The 24566-nt window shown below is 41.3% G+C and overlaps 1 protein-coding gene across 1 annotated transcript in view; it reads right to left on the bottom strand.

The window, feature by feature from the left end:
* The window catches only part of Pappa (pappalysin 1), a 243344-nt gene that overhangs the window by 169896 nt on the left and 48882 nt on the right, over positions 1-24566 (bottom strand). The window contains exons 3-5 of the mRNA XM_006979576.4: positions 17464-17609; positions 12717-13010; positions 5130-5322 (exon numbers count right to left, since the gene is read on the bottom strand). Of these exons, the coding sequence (XP_006979638.2) occupies positions 5130-5322; positions 12717-13010; positions 17464-17609 (633 nt within the window). The remainder of the gene's footprint in view (positions 1-5129; positions 5323-12716; positions 13011-17463; positions 17610-24566) is intronic.

Here is a 24566-nt window from a genome sequence, read left to right as displayed (position 1 = left end):
TCTCTGTGTAATAGCCCTGGCTATCCTGGAACTCACTTTGTAGACCAGGCTGGCCTCCAACTCACAGAGATCTGCTTGCATCTGCCTCCCAAGTCTAGCATTAAAGGCGTGCAAGTTCATCTTTCTTACACAGTTTATCTGAGTCAAAGTTCAAACTGTAGACATTGAACAAGGAGCCTGGTAACCACATGCAGCCATTTAAATTTAAACAAAGAAATATAAAATATATTTAAAAAATTCTGAACCTTTATTATATTAGTCATAATTTCAAGTACTGCATGGCCACTATTTGGTGAATGTGGTTACTATCTTGGAGAGTGGCTGCTATCTTGGTGAATGTGGATATGAAATAGTCCCATTAACAAATAAAGTCCTTTTGAATGGTACTTCACTGGTCATCCTAGATAAAAAGAGAATTAGCCCCTCTCCTTTGCAGCTAGACTAGTACTAGTATGTATAGCCTTTGTTGGAGAAAATTACTCATTGTTTTATGTGTTAGGAGGTGTGGAGGAGAAATTCTGCCTGGGCAAGGCTAAGCTTCTTTGCCTTAAAGATCAGAAAACTGAAGTTGAAGGAGCAGAAAGAATGGATACATCTACAGGGACTTTAGATCCTGATCTCACTTCCTAGTCCAGTATGCTTTCCAGCATATGATAGCCAATTGTTCAGATAACTGAAACCACCCAGTCAACACATTTGCAAGACAGATTAAAAATAAAGGCGTTAGAAAGACCAGGGGTGGCCTTGAATTATTTATTCAGTTGCCCCTGTGTGAGCACTCAGGCTGTGGGGGAATCTGATTATGTTTTTTTAAGGGAAACCCTTGTATTCTCCTAGACCACAGATGTGAGAACAGCAGGAGGACATGAGCATGGCCAGGGGCTAGATGCTGGCATTGATGGATGGTGTGGAAAATACCCAAGGTTTTTCAAGGGAAGGGATTTTCAAGTAGCCAAACAGTTCTGGAAAACCTCATACAAGGTAGAAGCTAACATTCCTTGAGTGTAGAATATGCCTGCTTGGTACATCACAGATGTCATTTGCTGACTTCCTCACATGACACAGGTTATCTGGGCAAGTTAGTGTCTTTTTATGGAGGAGGACTCTGAGGATCACAGAAGTGAAGTATCTTGCCCAAAGTGTCATCTACTGGGAGCAATGAAGCTAAGGGTGGCAGTGACAGGAGTGTGTGTGTGACCAGACATCAAAGCTTCTACACTTCATATGAAATCAGTTTGTAGGACTATAAACTCCCTGCTTATGGGAGAATGATACACAAAGGATATAATGCCACTGTTTTTTGACAGCAATTTATTGATACTTGTGGACCAACTTCAGTTAGATTATGGTTTACATAGCTGCTAAGCTTAATTAGGCATATTTCAAAAATGTCAATTTCAATTTAGCATGTGATAATTCCATTATGCAATCTTACCCTGAACAGAATAGCTATTGTACATGCCTGGAGTACTAACTGACTATAGGTTATTAAAAACATATTGATTAAAGTTAAGAGTACTATGTAATACAGACACATCTCATTACACAACAATTAACCCTCTAGTAGGTTTCCAGCAATCAGGTGGAATTTATTTAATGGACAATAACTGCCTTATGAAATATAAATTGAATACATACACAGGAAGCTTCATTTACAAAACTTCCATTTTTTTAAAAGTAGAATCAAGGCCAAAGCTTGACCAAAAGTCTAATACTTCTCATCACCCCAGAGAAAATAAATAAATCTACTGGCTGCTGGAAAGCTTGCTCCAAAGTGTCACACGAGCATTCCCAAGCCCAGCTCTGAGTTCTGCAAGGCCGGCTGGGGCCAGGGAGAGGGAGTTCCTACAGAGAGCCTGGAGAGTACATTTCCTTCCTAACTGATCGAACTCTTGCCTGGATGTAAAAGGAAGGTGCTAGATTCAGTGACTGATAGTAGTGTAGACATTTAGAGCCCCAATTTGATGTAGTATCATAGTAAAATGTGTTTTTATTTTTTTAAGTTTATTTTTAACTCACAGATATTAATTTTGTATACTTTAAAAGTATAAAATAAAAATTTTATACAGTTTTTTAGTGATTAAATCAGGATGATGGACAAATCTGTCACCACCTCTTACGCCTAACATTTTTTGTGTATGCATGATAAAATATACTATTTTAACCATTTAAAATACTTAAAGCATTATCATTCATTATAATATTTGTGTGTAGAAGACAATCAAAGATTATCTAATTAAAATTGTACCCTTCGACCAACATCTTCATTTCTCACATCCTTCTAAATTCATTATTCTCTGCCAGGCATCGTTCTCTCTATATACAAGAGTTCAACTTTTTAAAATTCCACATATAATGGAGATAAGGTGGTATTTGTCTTTCTGAGACTGTCTTATTTCAGTGAACATAATGGTCCTCTAGACTCATTCCATGTGTTTTAAATGATGGGGTTTCCTCACTGCCTTTTAGCTGACTAGTATTTCACAGTGTACAGAGGCATTTTTAAAAAAACTCTGTATCCGATAAAGGATATTCAGGTTGTTTTTACATCTCAGCTATTGTGAATAATGCTAATACAGACCATATGGAACAGGGGGCCTCTTCTACTGATAGATTCGATCTTTTTTTTTTTTTTTCATTTTTCTTTGTGTGTGTGTGTGTTGCACCTGTGTTTGCATTTTTTTGCACGTGTGCGCACATATGTGTATGTACACGTGTGTGTGTGTGTGTGTGTGTGTGTGTGTGTGTGTGTGTGTGTGTGTATGTGTGCATACCTGTAGTGGAGGCCTGACTCTGATGTCAAGACTCACCCTCTGTTGCTCTTCCATCTTATTCATGGAGGCAGGGTCTCTCAATCAAATCAAGGGCTCACTGTTATATCTAGTCCTGCCAGCCACTTTGCTCTGGGATCCTTCGTCCCCACTCTCCTGGGCCATGTCCTTCCAGAATTTCCTGGGGTTTGGGGACCTGGCCAGATCCACATGCTTGAATGGTAAGTGGTTTAACTACTGAGCCACCTTCCTAGCCTCTGGTTTAATTTCTTTTGGATATGCATGCAGTAGTGCCAGAGCTGAACCATACAGTCCTAGTATAGTTTTCTGAGGTGCATCCATGTTGTTTTCCACAATGGCTGTATTTGTTTACATTCCCACAAGCAATATACAAGATTCCCTTTCCTCACAAGCCTTGCCAATTCTTTAGTGTGTTTTGGGAATAGCCATTTTAAGATTGTGAGGTGACAGATAAATCATTTCATGTATAGGTTGCATTTCTCTGGTAATTAGTGACAATAAGTATTTAAAAATGATCTATTAGCTATTTACATATTTACCCCTGAGAAATCTCATTTGAGGTCTTTTGTCTACACACACACACACACACACACACACACACACACACACACACACACAAACACACATATACACTACTTGTAAATGAGAGATTTTGCCAGCTTTTGTGAGGAAACCTAATACCTCCTTCACACCTTTAGTCTGGAACAACTTAATGAAGGCATATAGGATTCATAGATAAGACATTTACAAATGTGGTGGAAGGCCAGATTCCAGCACTTTCTATGAGCTCTTGGCCAAATTTCTCAGACTCTTTCAGCTCCAGTGCTCTCCTTATCTGGCACATAAGGAAACCAATCATCCTTATACCTGGTTACTGGGAATATTAACTAAGACTCTGTACAAGAAGCATTCAGATTAGAATCTATCACACGGTACGCAATTGACGGTCAGCTGCAAGCCCATCAGAAAAAGACAAATTAATGATTAGCATGGTTTTTGTCCTTACCATCCTCAGTGTCATATCCACATTGTGGGATAATTATCTCAAGAAGGGCTAAGGGTGGAAGTGAGATATTACCTGAATAACGAATAACTGCAAGATTCTGAAATAGATGCAGACTATTTCCATGAATATTCATTTTCATTTTTGCAGTGGTGGGGCTGGATTCTTGGCCTCACACATGCAATGCAAGTGTTCTACCATTGAACTACATGCTTAGCTATGAATCTTTATCTGATTCCCTCAGAGCTTGAGCTCTTTGGGAGCCTACAGTGAAAGGACACATTGATGTCATTGAATTCACCCTCTGACCATCAGAAGGCATAATCAGACACATTTTCAGGGGAAGACAGTTAAAAATCTGGGGGAGATTGACACGTCAAGTAGCATTCAAATGACAAGCGAAAGACCAGGAGGCAGAGCTTTGGTTTCTCACACTTGATTAGACTTTGGTTTTCTCAAAATATACTAGGTATCAACTTTATGGTTATATATAACCATAGGCTTTTGCAAATATGAATAGTGACATATAGGCATATTGTATATAACGTGAAATATATATATATATTTAACATGAGATGGTTTTCCTATTAACCAGAGGCAATTTTAACTCCTGGGCTAATGGAGACAACAGCAGAAAAGATTTCTTGCAATAGAAGTACTCAAAATTCTTTTGTGGTGGGTAGGTAAATTGGTGGAGTTGAGATAAAGTCTCTCATTACATAGCCCTACCTATCCTAGAACTCACTGTGTAGATCAGGATGGTATAGAACTTCCAGAGATCTGCCTGTCTCTGCCTCCCAAATGCTGAGATTAAAGACAAGTACCACTGGAGTAGGGTGCATTAGGATTTCATTTCGCACCCATCCTCGTTTCCAAGCTTCTAATAATAAAGTGAATTTACCCTCTCATTTATGTGGAAGTATGCATCATTACTGTTTCATTTCTGGTAACATTCTTTTATTCTGTGACCCAATCTTGTCAGTGTGCTTTTGAGTCCCAGTCACTGATGAGTAATGGGGTCTCTATTTAATAAGAAAAATAAGTCCGCCGGGTGGTGGTGGCGGCGGCGGCGGCGGCGGCGGCGCACGCCTTTAATCCCAGCACTTGGGAGGCAGGGCCAGGCGGATCTCTGTGAGTTCGAGGCCAGCCTGGGCTACCAAGTGAGTTTCAGGAAAGGCGCAAAGCTACACAGAGAAACCCTGTCTCAAAAAACCAAAAAAAAAAAGAAAAGAAAAAAGAAAAATAAGTTCAACCCTCCAAGGTTGCCTCCTTTCTGAGTCTTCCTCTTTCTGGCAGGAGGAGAAAGGGCTCAGCACTCCACAGGGAACACTCACCTTTCAAAGAAGTGGCCATCGATGGGTGGGAACCACTCTAACATCACAGAGTCAGTTGTATGGCCCACAACCTGGGGGGCAAGGGCTACAGGTGCTGGCTTTCTGGAGGGCTGCCAGTTCTGGTATACGAGGTCCAGGTAACAGTGCATTCTGGAGACTTGATTGGGCGTGAAAGAGTCTGTACAGTCGTCATCTGTAAGAGTCAGAGAGAGAGAGTGGGGAGAGACAGAGAGATAAGCCTTGAGCTGCATAGGCAGGCATGCAAGAGAAGGATGATGTCTCCATGCAGCTAGAGAGCCAGCACCCCAGTCCGTCCTCGCCAGCTCAGGGCAGCCTCTTCCAGTGCTCAAAAGTTAATGGTGTGTGAACAAATTAGTGCAGTCATCACTCCTGGAGACAGGTGAGAGGAAACAGGAGGGGAGGGAAGGTGGATAGAACTGGAAAAGTAAGCCTGGAACTGAGGAGTTAGCGGCTAAGAGGCTAAGAAGCTACAGCTAAGGACAAGGGCAAGACAAGCTTCTTTCCAGAGACCCTATACCCTCTGGTTTCCAAGTCAGCAATGTCTCCACCCCTATTCACTTTATCTCATTCATTTCTTCATTCATTCATTCATTCATTCATTTATATGCTGACTAGTTCCCTACTGTATTCTTTCGCATTCATTTCTTCATGCATTAATCAAGTCTACTTTTCACTAATGCAGTGATATTGTACTTGAAACACATTTGTTAAATGTCTAATTCATGTTCAGTACTGTAAGCCAGTCTGTGGAAAAATGGGATGTGGAAAGATGGGACTTAAAATATCCCTGCCCTTAAGGATGGCATAAACAGTATTTATCTCATGAGCGAGGGTTGTTCTGTGACAACTAATATCATGTAGATCATCAGTGAATTGATAGAGATGGTGTGTGGGGGAAAAGGAGCAACTAGGATGGCACCCAAAATAGTTGTATATATGGGATCAATTGGATCACTGTGTTGGGGTTGAGAAAGAAGGTGACCACAAGAGAGGTAACTACGCAGCTAGAGGCATAATATCCCATGTAAGGCTCAGGCAAGGCCTGGATATGCACTCCAGGCTGTGGATAGGGTGATACCTTAGTTGGATTTCTATTGCTGTGATAAAGATCATTACCAAAAGCAACTTGGAAAGGAAAAGGTGTAATTAGCTCTACTTCCATATCACAGTCCATCTTAAGGGGAAGTCAGGGCAGGAACTCAAGTTTGGTAACTGGAGGCAGGAACTGAAGCAGAGGCCATGGAAGAATGCTGCTAACTGGCTTGCTCCCCATGGCTTGTTCAACCAGTTTCCTTATACAACCCAGAACCACCTGCTCATTGGTGGCGCTGCCCAAAGTGAACTGAGTCCTTCTACATCAATCATTAACCAAGAAAAAAAAATCCCCATAGACTTGCATACAGGCCAATCTGATGGAAGCATTCATCAACTGTGGTTTCTTCTCCTCAAATGACCCTGGCTAGGGTCAAGTTGATAAAAAAACCAAACCAGTCCAGATGAGAGCAAGAGCAAGCACATCTCCTTACAGCATATGTGTATGTGTGTCTGTGGGACATATTCTTAGCATGTGTTAAGTATGAGCCAGGCACGGTGTGCCAGGCTTTGACAGTTACTCTTTCTCTCCTAACACATGCTATTTTGGGAGTGCATACTACCATTTTCTGTTCCTTACAGAGTTGGAAATTGAGTATGTGTTCATGCAAGCAACTTTTGCTAGATCACAGAGCAAATCCTATCTGGGGCTTGAACCAAAGTTGTGCTTCCAAATGATGCCATAACTTTTTTTTTTCTAAGCACAAGTGAAATACATTATGGGTCAAGTCTCCAGCAGGTGGCTTGTAAATGAGAGCTGATCCAGTTGTATTCTAAAGGGGACTGGAAACAGTCTCTCAGGTGTCTAGATATAATGACCTTCAGTCCTGTTCTCCCTTTTCCAGGGTGTGGACTGAGGGCAGAGACCAAAGACTTAGCCCCTAGGGAAAGGTTTGTCTCCAGTTTCTTTCTCCAACAGTATGATTCAGCTCCCCTGGGAACAGAAAAAAAAAAGGCACTGTTTGGCTTGATTTCCTAATGCACCACTTCTCAGGGGTGTCTGCTTGGTCAGGATTACCGCAGCTGGGCCCCAGACAGAGGAGTGTGGAGCTCACCAGATCTTAAAAATAAATGTGCTACTGGAATCCAGCAGCATAAGCTCCCTTCTCCTTATCAACCAATCAGAAAATAAGTTTGGGCAGGTGCTGGGCCACTAGATATGACCTTGAAGGGACTGGACAAGGGTATGGGAGAGTTTATATGCAGGGGCTGGCTTGGATTCACTTAGCAAGTTTTGAGAGTCTCCTTTTCGGCACCCTGAGGGAAAATTTTAAGACATTTGGCAGAATCAGAAGAGCCCAGTGTTCCTTTGCAAGTATTGCACAGGAGTGGTAGTAAACCTCTCTCAAGGCCAGGTCCACCATGTAACTCCCTAAGTCCTGTGGCTACCTATTGCCAGGAGTACACACACCTCAGCCTGAGGACGACCAGAACAAAGGTTCATTTTCTATCACCACTATGATTTGTACATTGTGTCCTGGAAGCCTGGAAAGAGCTACCAAGTAGATCTAATGCAGGTGGAAGACTTGATGGCTCAATAAAGAAGTATGGTGTACAAGACACAGAGTCAAGGGAGCAAGTGTCTACGCACTTGGCGCTTCTGTTTCTCATCTGTGAGGTGGAAACAATGGTGATAATGAGAGGGTTCGTCTCAGAATATGGCTGAGCTGGAGTGTAGGGCACAAGAACCGTGTCTACTTTGTGGCAAATGCTCACTGCCTTGTGTTCCGGAGTAGTGAGTGAAGTAAGTAGGAGTGTGTGTGTGTGTGTGTGTGTGTGTGTGTGTGTGTGTGTGTGTGTGCGTATACCAGAAACTTGGAGAAGGAAGAAACAAATCTCAGAGTATAAATTGTGAATATTTTGCTGTCTAATACTAGCCCGTTATGGACTCCACATAATAATGTTGATGAACAGAGATGAGGAAAATCACTGAATGGGAGGTGGTTCCTGAAGTAGTACCACTATAGTGAAAATATTAACACAAATCTTCATTAATGGAGGACTGACTATATTTTAAGGACATCCTTAAAATAAAATACTAACTGAGCACTACCAAACCTCCTAACTTTATATGTCAGTTTCATGATACATAAATTAGGGGTATTAAAATCAACTCAAACCTAGCGTGGTAGTAAGGATTCAAACGGGGCACAGTAAACACTTAACAAGATGAAGGGGGATGAAAATATAAGGTATTTTTCCTTTATAAACTTCTAATTAAATTTTCTGCAAAGATGTATGCTTTCCTTTTATAATTTAAATAGTAACCATTCTCAGTTTGTCAATAGGAAACAGTTTGAAAAATGGATAAGTGGTAGAAGTTAGTAGGGGAACAAGAATATATTTGAAGCATATTAAGTTGAAAACATCTGTCCCAGGTTACATCATACTGAGACTTAGCTACTATCAGAATCTTGGGCAAAATCCCAAAGGGATTCCATTTGTCTCAATTAGCTCATGTCTAGAGTCAGGCCCGCTTGGCTTCCAGCCCCAAACAGGCCCACTTATACCATCTGTGGTCCCCTTATCTAGGCCTCGAGGCTCATCTTGTTCCTCTGCTCCCATTTTGTCTCTCAGCAGAAGAGACATTGAGCACTTCAGCTCTTGGAGACACTTTTTGGGCCACTGTGCTATTATTGCTGCAGGGCTCCAGGCTTGCTGCCTAAGTCATGTTCTGAGGGGTGCATTGCATGGAGGATCAGGACAGACGATCAGTAACTCTACCTCTTGTGGGAGCTTGGACAAATTGCTGACCCTGGCAGCCTCATTTCCACTCACTGCAATAGGAGAAATAGTAACAGTGCCTTCCTCAAAAAGCTGACGCGAGCATTTAACAAGCTCGCTGACAGAACATAGGTAAATGGGTCAGCTTTTGTAAAAGCTTGTTGTTTGGGCTCTGTTTTTAAAATCGTAACAGCAGTTTCAGTAAAATATGGTTATAAAAGCTATGCTCACTGTAAAGGTTTTGATGTACCCCAAATAACCATCACCCTAAGATCAGTACCTATAAATAAATTAGTGGTGATGCATATGTGTGTACACATGCATACATATATTATGGGTGTGAATATAGTAAATTTCTGTAATTCTTATCATATATGTGTTTTACACATATGGCTGGGGTGTTCTACACATCAAATAGTTAATAAATAATCAGGCTAGTTATCATTTGTTAAGCACCATTCATCCTGCCAAGGACAGTTTTAGATTCTTTCCCTGTATGATCATATCTGTTGTCATTCAATATAAGAGTTCTCTATGAATTGATAAAGTAAAGGAGGCTCTGAGAAAAGAAATAATTTGCCTATAGTCAAATACTACAATGTAGGCACTTCAATTTCAGGTTCCTGACACAACATCCCATGTTTGGAATGCCATGTCCCCAGGACGTATTCTACATCCTGTTCAATGGTGTCACAACATTCTGTCATGTGGGGTGTTTTGCAGTTCATTTCAGTTTTCTATTCACTTCAAGCTTGTAAGACGTTTTTACTTTTTCACGTAGGTAAACATTTATTTCCTGTGCCTGGCATATAGTAAACAGTAAATATTTAGAGAGGGAACACTGTTAAGAACATTCTTACTGCTAAATATTTAAACACACCAATTGGTTTATTTCCTTCAGCTATGTTCTTTGGAGAATAGACTGTTTGGTTCAATGCAAGTATGCATATTAGAAGTTCGTGACACATAGAAAGATGCTACCATAACCAAGAGGCTGGAAAACATTTCTAAGCTCCTATAGTCTGTGACAAGTAATCTTGGAATACCTCTTAAGTACAGCTTGCTATGTTCAGGAAGTTGGGGGCAGATTTGCTTCCTATCTGGCAAGGGTTTAGCCATTAGTTTAGTACAAACATATACCTTAGTGTTTTCTACTAAAGTGTGAGAGATACATCAGCTGCCTGTTGCTTTCTAGTCTGGACCACTTGGGAGCCTCAGAATAGTAAAGTGACTGGTTAATAACTCAGACTCTGTGGTAAGAAAGGCTTGGGTCTAAGTAATGCATTTTTCTTGTTTTATGTCTTTGCCTCTGGGCAAGTTTCTTGTGCTCTCCAAAACACATTTTTTTTTAAATCTGTAAACTGGTTATTTTATATAGCAACTTATCTCTTTGGGTTAATTTACATTATTTTATATATATGGTTTCTTGTATATCAGAGATACTCAATTATTGTTGGTCTTCAAAGACCAATATGGTAGCCATCAGAACATGTAGCCTTTTCCATACAAATTAGTTCAAATATTTTAAGGGTCATAATTCATGTACTCGGTTGCATCAGCTATATTTAAAGTGCTTAGTAGCCACATATAACCAACAGCTATTATACTGAAAAGCACACACACAAGCTGTGACCATCTTGGCAGGCAGATCTGCCTTAAGGAATGAGCACCCAGCAAGGAGAGGCAGCTGGAAGAAGTCAACTTGGCAATGACTCTGCCCTCTGTTCTGGAAGACTGGAGCCCCATGCATCCCTTCCTTCAGCTCTGAGAACCCCATTTTGTTCTGCATTTTGAATTCCATCCAACTACTTTTGTCACCTCATCTGTCAGAGGTCCCAAAGAAAACAAACATTTCCAAGCTCACGCTTGCCTTGAATATGCTTTTGTGGGTGGAAGTTTGGTCTCGTAGCTCAGTGAATTAGTTCTGCTGTTGATGGTCACTGAGCTGAGGAGATCCTTTAAGAACAACAATACTAAATTAATCACCCTTTAGATCTTCTCACAGGGAAACAAAAAAGGAGACTTAGTTTATGGGGATCTGGTAGCGGGTGGAAGCTCCCAGCCCCTAAGAAGCAGGCAAACTTCCAAACTCTTATTAGTGTTTATTTCCCATGTGTGCTGAGCTGGCCGAGGAAAGGTGCTGCAGAGATGGCCGTAAACAGGGCTGTCTGAGGGCACCGGGCGCCGGATGTGGAGGGTCTGTAGGTTTGGGAATGGGAGCCCACTCGGAATCTGTTTTTGAGGAAATACCCAGCACCGTGGCTGTTTTTAGAACCAAACTTAAAGACACTTTATAGATCCAGAGATGGGTTATTCACTGTTCAACAGACATCACTTTTAAGCTGTGTGAGACAAACACTAGAAAGCTCCCAGGGGTAATCAGCCTAAATGGGAAACAGTAAGGACCATTGGGATCATCAAATATTTTGGGTTTCACCAGCAAAATCCCTTTTCAATCACAACATGTATCAAAACTCTAACAGGGATATGAAACAGCTGGTGGAGGCCTTTCCTGGTTCAAACCTGAATTCGGACCTTCAGCCTTACTCCCACATCAAGCAGAGCATCTGCAGCAAACAGAGGGAAAACACCCCCCCCAGATTATTCAGTTTCCCCACCTCATTATCAGCTAGGTCTCTTTAAAAGAATAACATAAGACAGAAAGGGGAAAGAACAGTATGTAGTGTGTCATCAGAAGCAAATGACCCCAATAAGCCTCAGGATTGTCATCTGAAAAATGGAATGGTTCCTGCTTCATAGATGTGCTGTGAGAACTGAATGAGAGGGAACATATTGAAATCTTTTATGGACAATAAATGGTTACACAGAGGAAAATACTATTATTGGCAGAAACAATTTTATATACCTCAGAAAAGAAACTAGCATGGCTAAACTATTACATGAAAAAAAAAGAGAGTTTATTCATTTTCTTTGTGAGACAAAAAAGACAATCTCTTATTTCATAGAATTTGCTTGTTCTAGTAGGGAAGAGATGACTGAGTTGGGTCTTATGATGGAATTCAGTGCTGGACTACTGTGTGCAATTGTGGACAGTTGACCACAGCAAAGCATAGTCAGGGCTGTGACCACCCCAAGGAAGGAGTGTCGTGTTCTAATTTGTCAAAGCTGATAAAATGGCTTTAATTGGCCTCGATGTGGCCTGAGCTACCAGGAAGCACAGGGCATCCAGGGACCTAGATTACAAGTCCTTACTACTGTTTCTGATGGCATCTAGGGGGCTTAATAAGTTAAAAGCAGTCAGAAAAATGTGATAATTTTGTCTTCTTAAGACAGAATGAATTCTTTTTCTCCAGCCCCCAGTAGTGAATGAGCATATGAAGATTGTATGTATGCAAGGGAGATGCTGGTTAAATAAAAAACTTCAACAACACACCAAGGTAGAACAATACAGCTGCAAAACTCCGAGGAACCTTATAGATCAAGTTGAAGATTTGGGTTTTCTGTAAAAAGCAGAGGTAGAGTGTAGATGGCCCAGAATGTCGGACCCACAATGTTCTTCTACCTGGATTTACTGACTTTTGTCTCAGCCATCTGGTATACATTCATATGCAATATCTCTCTTGTACTCCAAGAAAGGCTTATGAATTAAGGCTATTCTGATTGTTTAGAATGAAAAGCCTCCATCTTAGGAAAATAAGCGGTTTGTTCAAGGCTACCCTGATCCAGGACTAGGGCCCAAGTCTGACATGTGTCAGATTGGACTACCATTGGAGATGTGGAGGGCCCTACCTGCATAGCTCATGAAGTTATTGTAAGGAGTGTCGAAGAAGCTATGAAAGCCACAAGTGTCATTCCCTGGTCCAGGGTCTCCACAAAACTTGTGTTTGGGGGCTGGGTTGGTATCATTGCAGAGGTCTCCAGTTTCAAATGAGGGCTCTGTCTCCATGCAGGGATCACTGCAGGACTGGATTTCTGAGATGCCACGGAAGATGTGATAGAGGCCCAGGCTGTGCCCAATCTCATGGATCATGGTGTGGGTGTGTCCAGGAATGCCATAGAAAGATGGGTTCAAAACAATGCCGCCTGCAAGGGGAAAACCAGAGCATTAGGCAACTGTCTGCTTCAGGCCAGAGGAGTCCCTACGTCAATCAAAGACAAAAGGATGCTATTTAAAATGACAGTCTTCTTCACTCTGTGAGCCTAGTGCCCCAGGGGTGTCACAACTCTGCGGTAAGTCACTGGTAAACACACTGGTAGGCGTGTTGTGAATCATTTTGTATCACGTTTTCATCGAGAACACTTATGCCTACGGAGGAGTAGCACTAGCCCAAGGTGATGCTCATCTACTGAAAACACACTACTCCAAGTAAGGGATTTCGATTTCTGCCCTGCCCTGACTTTCTTCTGTAACCTACTCCTTAGACTATAGTATATGCTATACTTTACACTCATTTTAAATGCTCCTATATAGATGTAACCCTCATACAGTTTCACACTTCTCAGCTCTGGCTTTCATTATGCCTTCATTAACTGTGACATCCCACAACTTAGTTACCATCTTTGAATCTCATGCCTTCGTCTCTGATGCTCTAAAAACAAGAACACTTAGGAAAGCTGGCACTATGTTGTACTCTGTTAAAGGATTACTTATAATACCAACTGATGTTTCTTGAGCATTTATTATGTATCCTCCAATACTGGGCTTAGTCTTTAAGAAGTATGCCTCCCTTTACCACATCATAACTCAAACATAAAGACACTCATCCATAGAGAGCCTGAATGATCTACCTGTCATTGAGAGAAATATGGAGATAGAACTTGAAGTCAACATTCTTGGTTTCTAAGTTCAGGGCTCCTATTCTCTGTCCCAGTATTATTGACTATCACAGAGACTAGAGAATAGTATATGATTGTCTTGGTAAGCCTTGATTGTCAACTGGACAAAGTTGAGTCATCTGAAAAGAGAAGTCTCAAGTGAGGCATTTCCTGGATGAAGTTGGTCTTATTGTATGTCTTTGAGGGTTTGTCTTGATTATTCACTTAGGTAGGAAGGTCAAACCCACTGTGGGTGGCACCACTCCTCTAGAAGGTTGGCCTGGGCTGTACAAAAGCTAAGCATAAACTAGTGAGAGAGCAAGCCAGAGAGCAAGCCAACAAGCAGCAGTCCTCCGTGCTTCCTGCCTTCAGGTTCCTGACCTGATTTCCCTCGAAGGTAGATTGTGACCTGGATGTATAAACTAAATAAGCCCCTTCCTTCCTAAGTTGCTTTTGGTCTAAGTGTTCTATTAAATCAACAGAATAAGACTGGAACACTGATTAACAATGTGTAGAATATTTGATGAGTGATAACACATCTAAAAAGGGTTGCAAGACCTAACTAATTACTTTTAGCAGGTGGAGAAACCCTTGGAAGATATCAAATAGCTACTTGTTGTCTACCTTCATGAGAACAAAAAGTATACAAACTACCCATGAAGCTAGCAGGAATGAGTTTCAAGCCCTAACTCAGACCTATAGCATCACCATCTGCATTTTAACAAGATCCCTAGATGACTCATCTGCCTGCTCTGGATTGAGAAATAAAGAACTATACCTCACATCCCCAAAGAGGGAACATCACCCAGTTTGTAGAGACAGAACAAACCTCAGTAGAAGCAATAGATAGTACTTGTTGCATATGCATCTTAGACACTGGGATGAGACACTGGGCTGTGTGGCTAGAGAAAGATTAAAACTTTAAACACTGGAAGTGTTTAAGAGAAGGTTAAAATTCAGGCATGAGAGCCTTGTAAGTGGAGACGTTAAGCACAGAGCAGTGTCTTACGAGGAAGGACAGGGCTGTAGTTGCTTGTAGAGTTGGAATGGTATGTTCAGGGCAGATGTGAGACAAGTTTTATATTGGACTGAATTTCTTGGTCTGTCCTCAGCCTCATAGAGTCTATCAATTCTGAATTGCTTAGAGACTTCTAACACAAAGAAAAAGATGTGTGTGTGTGTGTGTGTGTGTGTGTGTGTGTGTGTGTGTGTGTGTGTGTGTGTGTTGAGAAGGGTAGGCAGAGGTAGGAGAAGAAGAGAAATTGAATTGAGACAGGAAATCTTTCTCAATTATTTTGTCAATCATAAAATGAAACATAATCTCTTTCCCACCCAAGGCTTATTCCAGGGATAATGGAGTAACAGCAGGAAAGGAAGGTTAAAACTATGGTTCTAATACATTGAGTTTGATTGAGGCTACTGCCCAGGAGTTGCTTATGATCAGCCACTTTGGTGGTGAGGTGGCAGCTTGCAGGCCAATGGATCCAGCATGACATTACTTGCAATCCTCCTGCCTCACATGGCTCTTACGCTTCTGAGAAACTGGCTTTGTTTCTCTGGGAAGCTCTAAACTAAACAGTTACAGCAGTGCTATGACCCATGGTCTCTCCATGAAGCCGTGCAGTTAACAAAGGGGCAGGACCAGCCTAGGGATGGTGATAAGAGAGCTGACTTAACCATCCAGCCTGACTCTGTTTGTTCTACCCCAACTGACCCTTTCCCACAGAATGACATCCCTTGGCCCCAAGTCCTGTTTCATTGCTTCTCTGAAAAGGTGAAATAGCTTGAGCCTGACATCATTCTGAAATACTATAACATGCTATGGATTTACAGCCTCCCCTATTCCTGGCCCTGATCCAGGCTCTGACGTTCATGAAATCATCAGGAATATTTCTCTCTAATGTTAGAAGCCCACTGTTTCCCTCCCCAGATGCTGATCAGGAGCTCTGGCTGCTTTTGTTTTAATAGGAGCAAAATTCGCAGCTTAGAAGGACACTGGGAGGTCATCTAGTTAACCTGCCTCTTCAAAATGTTAGGGAACAAATCCAAGGAAGGAATCTTGCCTAAGACCATCCTGCTAAGGATGAGAAAAACCACACCTTTGGCTTTAGTCTAGTATCACTTTCCCAGGACTCCCTAAACAAGAGATAAAGGCAAAGCATTTTCAGATTTGCATGAATTGTACAATTTCTTCTGCTCAGCACCTATCTGTGTCTGAATGTCTGTCTATCCTTCCACCACTTATCTCAGATTTCAGGGTTTCCTGATCTAAGCACTATTGACACTTTAGAGCACCCAATTCTTTGCTGGGGCCACTGTAGAATATTTGGCTTCGTTACTACTACTACTCACTAGATGCCTGTAGCATGCCCCATGTAATGATCAAAGTTGACAAGAGTCTCTTAGGGACCAGACATGCCTCCGCTGAGAACATTTATTTATTTTCACATATATCGTTTAGGAGGAAAAGTGCTCCTTTTCTCTCTCTTCTCCCCTCCCTCCCCCATCTCTCTCACACACATACTAGCTTCATTCCCTTAAAAATAAAGAGAGAACTAAGCCCATGATTTGATTTAGCACAGCTTTCTTCAGCTGTTTTCCAGTTGAAGTTATAGAATTCTTCATCTTCAAAATACCATAGATGAAAAGCAGCTACTAGACTCAGAGTTTACTATAGTGTGATCATCCTGGCCCAAGAATGCATCCAGTACTGCCACTGTGCTGAGTCCTGGAATTTTCAAATCATGAATCTCACTGAATCATCAGGACTCATTGTGATAAATAATGAGAGCATTTTATTAAGGGAAAACTGTTAAACCCACCGGACTGCCTTGCTCAATGGCGATTAAAACAAAACAAAACAAAAAACCACCCATCTTTAACGAAATGTAAATAACCCAGAGTGATGCTTTTCTTTTGTGATTTTAAGTGAAAAAAAAAAAAGTAGGACAGGAAATAATTGTATTACTCCTGGAATATGGAAACATTTCTAGCCTAGAGCATCAAATGAAAAGGAGAATTGAAAATTATGCCTATACTATAGTTTCAAATCTATACAAGCAAAAACTGCCTCTGTAACATATTTCTGTGCACTGGACAAGAATATGGGGGAAAAATTCAGACTGTATTTTTATTTTTTACAATCCCTGGTTCAGAAATGATTGCCATTTCTGATTTTTTTCAGAGATTAGACAGTCCAAACTGATGTGTTATGGATATGCATAACTTAAATGTCAGAAGAGCTCCTCGTGCTGCTAGTAGACAGAACATGGCTGAAGAAAAGTCCCTATATATTCTATTTCTGTTGCTTCTTTGGTGTCTTTCAGCATTGCCTTTAGCCCCACTGTGCCAGGATAATGTGGTTAGCAGGGCAAGAAGTATGCATGGATTAGGGAAAGGAGGTACAAGAAGAATGCAGTGTCTGGACTGTCAGAAGCTTGAACTCTGAGGGTTCCTCGCTGATGTGCATAACCTTGGATAAACCCTGCTTGCTCTCTGGATCTGAGTTTTCCCATCAGGAAAGCTAATTCCTTTAGAGTATTGCCAGGCCATCAAAAATAGGGTCAAGGATACCCACTTTTTTGTGTGAATTAGACAAATAAACGAATTATTCCCATTCTTACTGCTACCTGCACCATTATGGTTGTGCTGACTTCTTCCTCACACTAAGATCCACGCTGTCTTGCTCTGAGTTACTTCTAAAGGAGCATGTAAGACTCACCCAAGTGCATCAGGGCCTCCTTGTCCCATGGCCAAGTTGCCACTCCCGCCAACTCCTCCTCTGAAGAGTTTGCAAAGAAAATATTGAGATGTGTTGATCCATCCAATCTAAGAATGTTCTTTAGCTCATTAACATCCAAGTAGGCTCTGAAACACAAAAGTAATCTTGGCTGTTATCACTGTCCACCAAAGATAGTATTCAAATAATAGGATCTCCCCCACATGATCAGGAGCTCTTATATTGGACACAGTATCTAAACTCTTCATAAGCACCATACCATTGAACTTCTATAAAAATGTTATATTATCCCATTTTACTGAAAGGAAAACACATTAAGTTTAGCTATGAATAGCTGGGTTCACTTTGGAATCTAGATGCACTAAGAACCAATGCTCATATTTCTAAGGACTGTATTATTTTGATTAAGAAGAGGACCACATAATAGAAGCCTAGAACAAGAACACAGAGCAAGGGTAAGAAAATATATACTCTTGGCTTGGCTTCTCTCTCTCTCATTCATTCACTATGGGCCTTGGTCATCTACTTGGAAAATGTGGGGCTGTCATAGAAGGTGTTTGTCATTTCTACATCATTCTTGTAAGGAGGTCTTATGACTTTTTTTAAAGATGAGAAATGTATAGTCCAATGTTTTTAAATAGATCACCCAATGATACTGCACCAGGGTTCAAGGTAAATGATGGATAGCTTGGAAATGTATTCTCTTTTCATTGAGGCATCATGCTGCCACCCATCGACCACTCTACATTCTGTAAAACTCTTTTATTATCTGTAAAATAAACTAAAGATGTTGTGTTTGGGGTTGCTGTCATTGAGGTGGTAATACCTCAGAAAGAAATGAAGTCTTCATGCTACAGTAATCACTTCTTCAATAAAGGGAGAAATTTGTTTGTAACGGAGCCAGGAAATGAGAGAGGGAGGAGAAAGAATAAGAAAAAACAAAAAAGTGAGAGTGAGGGGAGACAGAGAACAAGGGAGAGAGAGGGGCTTTGGAAAAGGAGACTTGGATTCTATGTGCTTAAGAAACAAGAACCTACTCTTGGTGGACTCACACACTAGAGCAGAAAGACTATGTATAAGAGGTTGCCTCTGCTCTCTGTTTGGGTTAGTCACTAGCATTCCATGCTCATTTTCAAAGCTACTCTCTCACGCTTCTCATCTGCTACCCTGCTCATCAGGAATTCTTGTGAGTGGCTGACAGTCCTTGTTGGGTGAGGTTAGAAATGTGTTGATGTTTTTAAGTGTACATACACCATACACCATCTTCTTAGGGCAGCAACATATAGAGAAGGCGCCTTGTTCTTCTCTTAGTACCTAGCATTTGGCTGAGGGTATATATGCAGTGAGACCTCTGTAAAAACTGGTAGAGTTGAATTTAAATTGTCCAATATGGAAGCTAAAATATCAAGGTCCTGGTCTCAGGTTCAGTAATTCCTGACTCAGAGGCTGCATTTGCCTCATCTCTACTCCAATCTGAAATAGGATATGATGTGTGACAGCTACTGCACTCTGGCCACTCCCATCATAGGTCTCTATGAGGTCAAACTTCCATATGATCATCAATTTGATGACTTGTCAGAAGAAAAGATTAATGGGGTAGGAAACGCAGGCTCCTAGTGGCTACTTCCAGGGATAGCATTATAAGCTAAAATATTGACTCAAAATCTTGCAAGTGAGTGCCTTTCTCTAGGGACCCACATCTAGCTTCTTCTACTACAGGCCTCATGAGGAGTTCAAATAACTCTGCCATCTGAGATTGGAATGAGGGTTAAGAAAGTCAGCATTTAATCGAGTACTTGCAGTATGCCAGCATGCCAATTGGAGTGCACATGTCTCATTACTGGCACTTCAGTGTGTAGCATGGGTAAGATGGATTACTCCCAAGCTATGCAACTCCATGTTTGAATCCAGATCTTTTTAATATCAAGGGTCTGTGGGCAAATTATGTACCTTCCTTTGTTCAAGTTTCTTTATATAGAGAACAAGAATGATAATGGAACACCATTCCTAGAGTTATTCAGAGGATTGAGGAAGTTAATAATGGAACTGGAAATGAGTCTGGGTGATGACCGGTATATAGAGAACCCTGGTACAGATTTAGTAATTTTCATGTATCCTCATCTTACAGATGGAGGGACAGGGGTGCAAAGGTTACACAACTAGTTACAAGGCCAAGTGCACTCTATGCATGCCTATCAATTCCCACTCACCCTCTCTTTTAAGTTGACCCCAGCCCATGAGGAATAGAAAAATAATGCAGAGAGAAGAGTGAAAATGCAGAGGATCCCAGATTTGTCTTGGAGCAACCCTTTCTACATTGTTTTTGCTAGCTGATTTACCCATTTCCCTCAAATGATCTCCCAGGCACAGAAGACACAGTTTATTAGAGAAAGCCACCTCTCTGCCCCTACACTCTGAGATGAAAAAGTTTCATGGACGAAGACACAGGGGGAAAGAAGACATTTTAATTGGTTGTTTATTCAGTGGTAATTGCAGAGCCAATCTTTTCAAGAGGTGGTATTCATCCTAGCCCAAAGCAGAAATGTGGGTTGTTGGATCTTCTCCCTGGCTCACATGTGGGGTTTTCTCATTCTTTGGGAAGGCTCCATCTCTCAAAAGGAGTTAGAATTTACGGCAACTAGCCAGGCTACTGGCCCCACTGGCCTTTCTCCTCCCTGTCTCTCTTGTTGCAGGGAATCCACCCAAAGGAAAAAGTAGCTCTGTTACTAAAAGCTTTCCCTCTGTCAACTGAAGTCTTCCACCAGTGCGGAGCTAAGCTGGGTGTCTCCCAAAGGCATGTGGGGAAACCTTTGAAGGTAGTAGTCTGTGTGGGTCTTTATTATCTCCATCCTCTTATCTCTTGAAGATGATATTGTGGTTTTCATCTTTCACCTTAAGCAGTAAATGGGAGGGAAGGCACCAGAGGCAGAAAACTTAGAAGGAAGATGTAGTCTATGGATATTTAACCGGAATGAAAGAAAATTACTTGATAAGGTCCCTTGACTTTCTGTTTTGCAACTATGGAAAGAGTAGCAGTTATAGTTTGGATAGGAAATACCCCACAGGCTCCAGTGTCAACACTTGACCTTCAGCTGGTGGTACTATTTGGGAATTTTTGAGAAGTGAGGAGACTAGCTGAACTAGGTTACTTGAAGGTTATACCTGGTCTTGAGTCTTTCTCTCTGTGCTTCCTGTTTCCACAAGTTAAACAACTCTCTTCTACCAACTGTCCCCACTGCCTTATACTCTGTCTAAGCAGTGGGTGGCCAGACAACATGGACTCAACGCTCTAACACTATGAACTACAGTAAATCTTTTTTTCCCATAAGCCGTTTCTATCATGTATTTTGGTGACAGTGATAATAAGAAAGGCAACTAACACATTAACGTTGTATGTATATTGCAAATCAGTGAAATTTATTGAAAAAGTAACCTGTACCTCCTAGAGAAATTGATCGAACTCTAAACACTGGTTATTAACTTGCATGCAAATAATCTACAGTGATGGATAGAGATCCAAGTCTGTAAACAAGTTGCTGTAAGTGTCTGAGTCTGCCAGCTCTGAGACAGGTTAGGACCCCGCTAGCACACAGCCAGACAACGCAGCTCCTCTCTTTGCCTTGCCTCCTACTTCCCCTCTCTTGAAGTGAATGAAGCTGGCAGTTCCCTTTTGCATAGTTCTCCCGGTCTGTTTCCAGTGTCTCTTCCCCATTATCCAAACTTTTTTTTTTTTCACTTGCAATATCAAACATGCAGCATCTCATGGTTTCTTTATTCAGAGCCCCCTGTGTGTTTCCTAATTATAGCTGCTCCTTAAATTGTCTGTTAGCTTCCATCTCTGTCTCCCAATATCCCTTCTTGAATGTTAATCAAGTAAAATCTTCCCTCCTTAGGAAAGAGGTCTGGTACTCCATCCTGACTACTTCCAACTGTATTTCAGAGATCAGAGAAACCACCTCTCATGAGTGTTGAGCAGATTAGAAACAGAGTGGGTGAAACACCTAGCTCAATGCATGCACATGGCACTATACTAAACCTACAAGGCACTTACTGGTTAGTGTAGGCTACCTGTATTACATTAGTTAATGTTGTGACTAACACTCTAAATGCATCGTTACTAGTAGCTGAAAATGAGAATACTGACCCTATTTTTAATTCTAATTTTTATCGTTCTGTTTTGTGCTTTACTTGTACTGTGAGCACCAATCTCATCCATTAGACTTTGGGCATCTAGTAGTTATGTCCAAAATTATAATTTCTGTGCCTCTTGAAGCCTTTCTCAAAACACACAGAGAGATATCATTCATTTGAAGCTTTTGGGCACTTGTCTTTTACATCACATAGCATCAAACCACAGTGAGCAAGCACAGGGCTCGCTCAATGAAGTAAGGTGATTTGTAAGAGGTCACATGTCACCAAGGAAGAGAAGCACCAAGCCATGGATCTGTCTCTTCTCACTTATTTCCACCTGATCTTGATTTCAGCCCCTTTCTGTTTGTGAGTGATGTCACCTCTTGCTTCAGGTAGAAACCATTCCCTTCTAGGGTGTAGAGCTTAGAAAGCTGACCATGGGAGGGTGGCAGTCTCCATCTCCCTCATCTGGACACCTCTATGCAGAACTTGCATAGATATTTAGCCACATCTCATCTCACTACACAGAGCCTGCTCTGTAGCTTAAGACCTGTGTCTGGTCCTGGTCACTGAGCTTGTGAACCAGATTGCTGCTGTCCAGCTCATAGCCAACTAAAAGCTAAATGCACAAGAAGCACATAGACACGTATTTAAAAGGAAAGAGTTACAGAATTTTCACCTTTAAGAAATGCTTTCCTGAACAAGTTGAGACCCTTATACTTTTGATGGCAAACATTTTCATAACCTTATATTACAAGGAATGAGAACAACACAGAAAGTTCTTGAAGTATTCTCCAGCATAGTTGACCACAATCGCACACAGGCCCCCACTCTTGCCACATCCTCCATCTTTGCCAAAACCCCACTAACAGCACAAGCAAACAGAGTTTTGGAAGTGGTAATCTATACTGCAATGCCTCTGTTAAGCTTGGGTCCCTTCCCCAAAGCTATTTCTCAGCAGTGGTGTCTGTGTTTCTTTTTTTTTTTCTGCCCATCTCATGCACCTGGATTCCACAGTGAAGGTTGTGGGTCCCCTGGAATGTCTGTTTCAGGGGGCCCAGCCCTGATTGCCAAGGCGCCCAGACTTTAGCCCTTTGCCAGAACTGCATTTCAAAGCCATGAGTGCAGTCCTGGAGGGAGATCAAAGCTCTCTTTACTCAACTGTCATTAGAATATTTTCTTTATGCATCTCACTTGCTGGTTAGTGCCAACAACATATTTCCTAAACGTACTGGCCTGAGATGGTACAACTCTGTAATAATCTGAATGAGAGTGCTGTCAGGGCCTGCTTTATTGAAAGACAAGCAAAAGGGAACCACATTCAAAATGCAAAACAACAACAAACTCCTTACATGAAGTCATGGGAAAAGGTCTGGGAAAGACTGAGCTCCTTCGGTGCTAGAAGCTCAGTACCCTGGAACACCATTTTGCCTGTTTGAGAGAAGAGTGGTCAGAGGTATGGCTCACAGGAAGCCCAGGTCAAATCTCATGTGCTCTGATTTCTATTCAGATTCAAAGCAGGTCACCTTTCAGCTGACTTCCTCTGTGCACAAGTGAGAATCTTATTCTCCTCTACTGCTCCCTGGGCCTTTGATGGGTGCAGGCTGGTCACAGAGGATGGTGCTGGACATGTGCAGGTGACCTCAATTTGTGGAGCATTTGTCTGAGCTGAGAGTGGGCCAAGCTAAAAACAGTTCTTTGGTTAAATGAAAAGGTAACAGATGGCTATTTTAAGACAGAGACAGAGGGATTCGAAACCTTCTTCTGTGCAGTGGCCCTTTGACCTTGAACACAAGGCTCAGGCTCTGCCTCTCAATTTCCTCACCTGTAAAATGGAGATTACAAAATCTGGTGTAGATAGGAGGATCTAAAATTCAGTATGATCATGCATCATAAAGTACCTAGAAGCCCAACTCATGAAAAGGCTCCAAGATGTATTCTTCTGTTTTGAACTTGCTACTGGGGTTAAAGGAAACTTGCCTCAGCTCCCACTGCCTGTTGGGCTTGCATTCCATTGCTGGCTCTGGCTCTGGCTGCCATCACTTGAGCAGTGTGTGCATCATCCTTGCTCCCACTATGGGTCACCCCGTTTCTCTAACTCACTGGACAAGGCCCCGTCCCATCACTGTCCAGTTCCAAATTTCAATTACAGCTTGCCATTTCCAAGGAGCCCCATGGACTGATCAACCACAACTTCACTTTCAGAACACACCAGACCATTTGAAAATGATTATCAAATATAAAGATCAAAGCTGTGCGAGGCAAGTCATCAAAGCAAGATAAACCTCAGAATGTTTATTGCGTCCATATTCTTGTTCCAAACAACAAGCTTTCTCCAAGCTGTGATCGGTTCTAAAACCTGAATTTTGTACTTTATCCCAAGGGCCCTAATGATCTGGAATTTATTTTCATCATTATAAATGGCCAAGCTTGCCTCTCTTCTTTAACAACAGACTCTCTTACACACACAGTTCTTGGAGGGTATATTAAATTCTTGGAATCCTGAATGTTTGCTTTCTGAAATAATAGCTTTTATACGGAAGTTTGACCCCTAGGCAAGAAAAATATAACAGCAGCAAAGATAATTGAAAAACTGGTTATTCTTTCATTCATTTATTGTACATGACATTCTTTCATTAACTCCTCAATTTCCTCCCTTTTTTCCTGTTTGTCTACCCTCATTCTTTATTTCCCAACTTCTTTATTCTCTATCCATCATTCATTCTTTCATTTCCATTTTCATCTATCAACATTCATTGAGATACTATCATATACTACGATTAAACTGGTCATAAAAATATGGGAAAAGAAACCATTTATACTGTAATAAGCTAAAGATTTTATGAATGAAGTAAAATAATTAGATGATGATAATGATAGTAACAAAAGCAACCTAATGAGATAATTAACATCATTTAGGATGTTTTATACCTTCTGACCCTATTGATACACTT

This window comes from Peromyscus maniculatus, chromosome 2, assembly GCF_049852395.1.
Source record: "Peromyscus maniculatus bairdii isolate BWxNUB_F1_BW_parent chromosome 2, HU_Pman_BW_mat_3.1, whole genome shotgun sequence".
Lineage (NCBI taxonomy): Eukaryota > Metazoa > Chordata > Mammalia > Rodentia > Cricetidae > Peromyscus > Peromyscus maniculatus.
The sequence above is the reverse complement of the archived record's forward strand: the minus strand, read 5'-3'. Positions and strand labels throughout refer to the sequence as shown.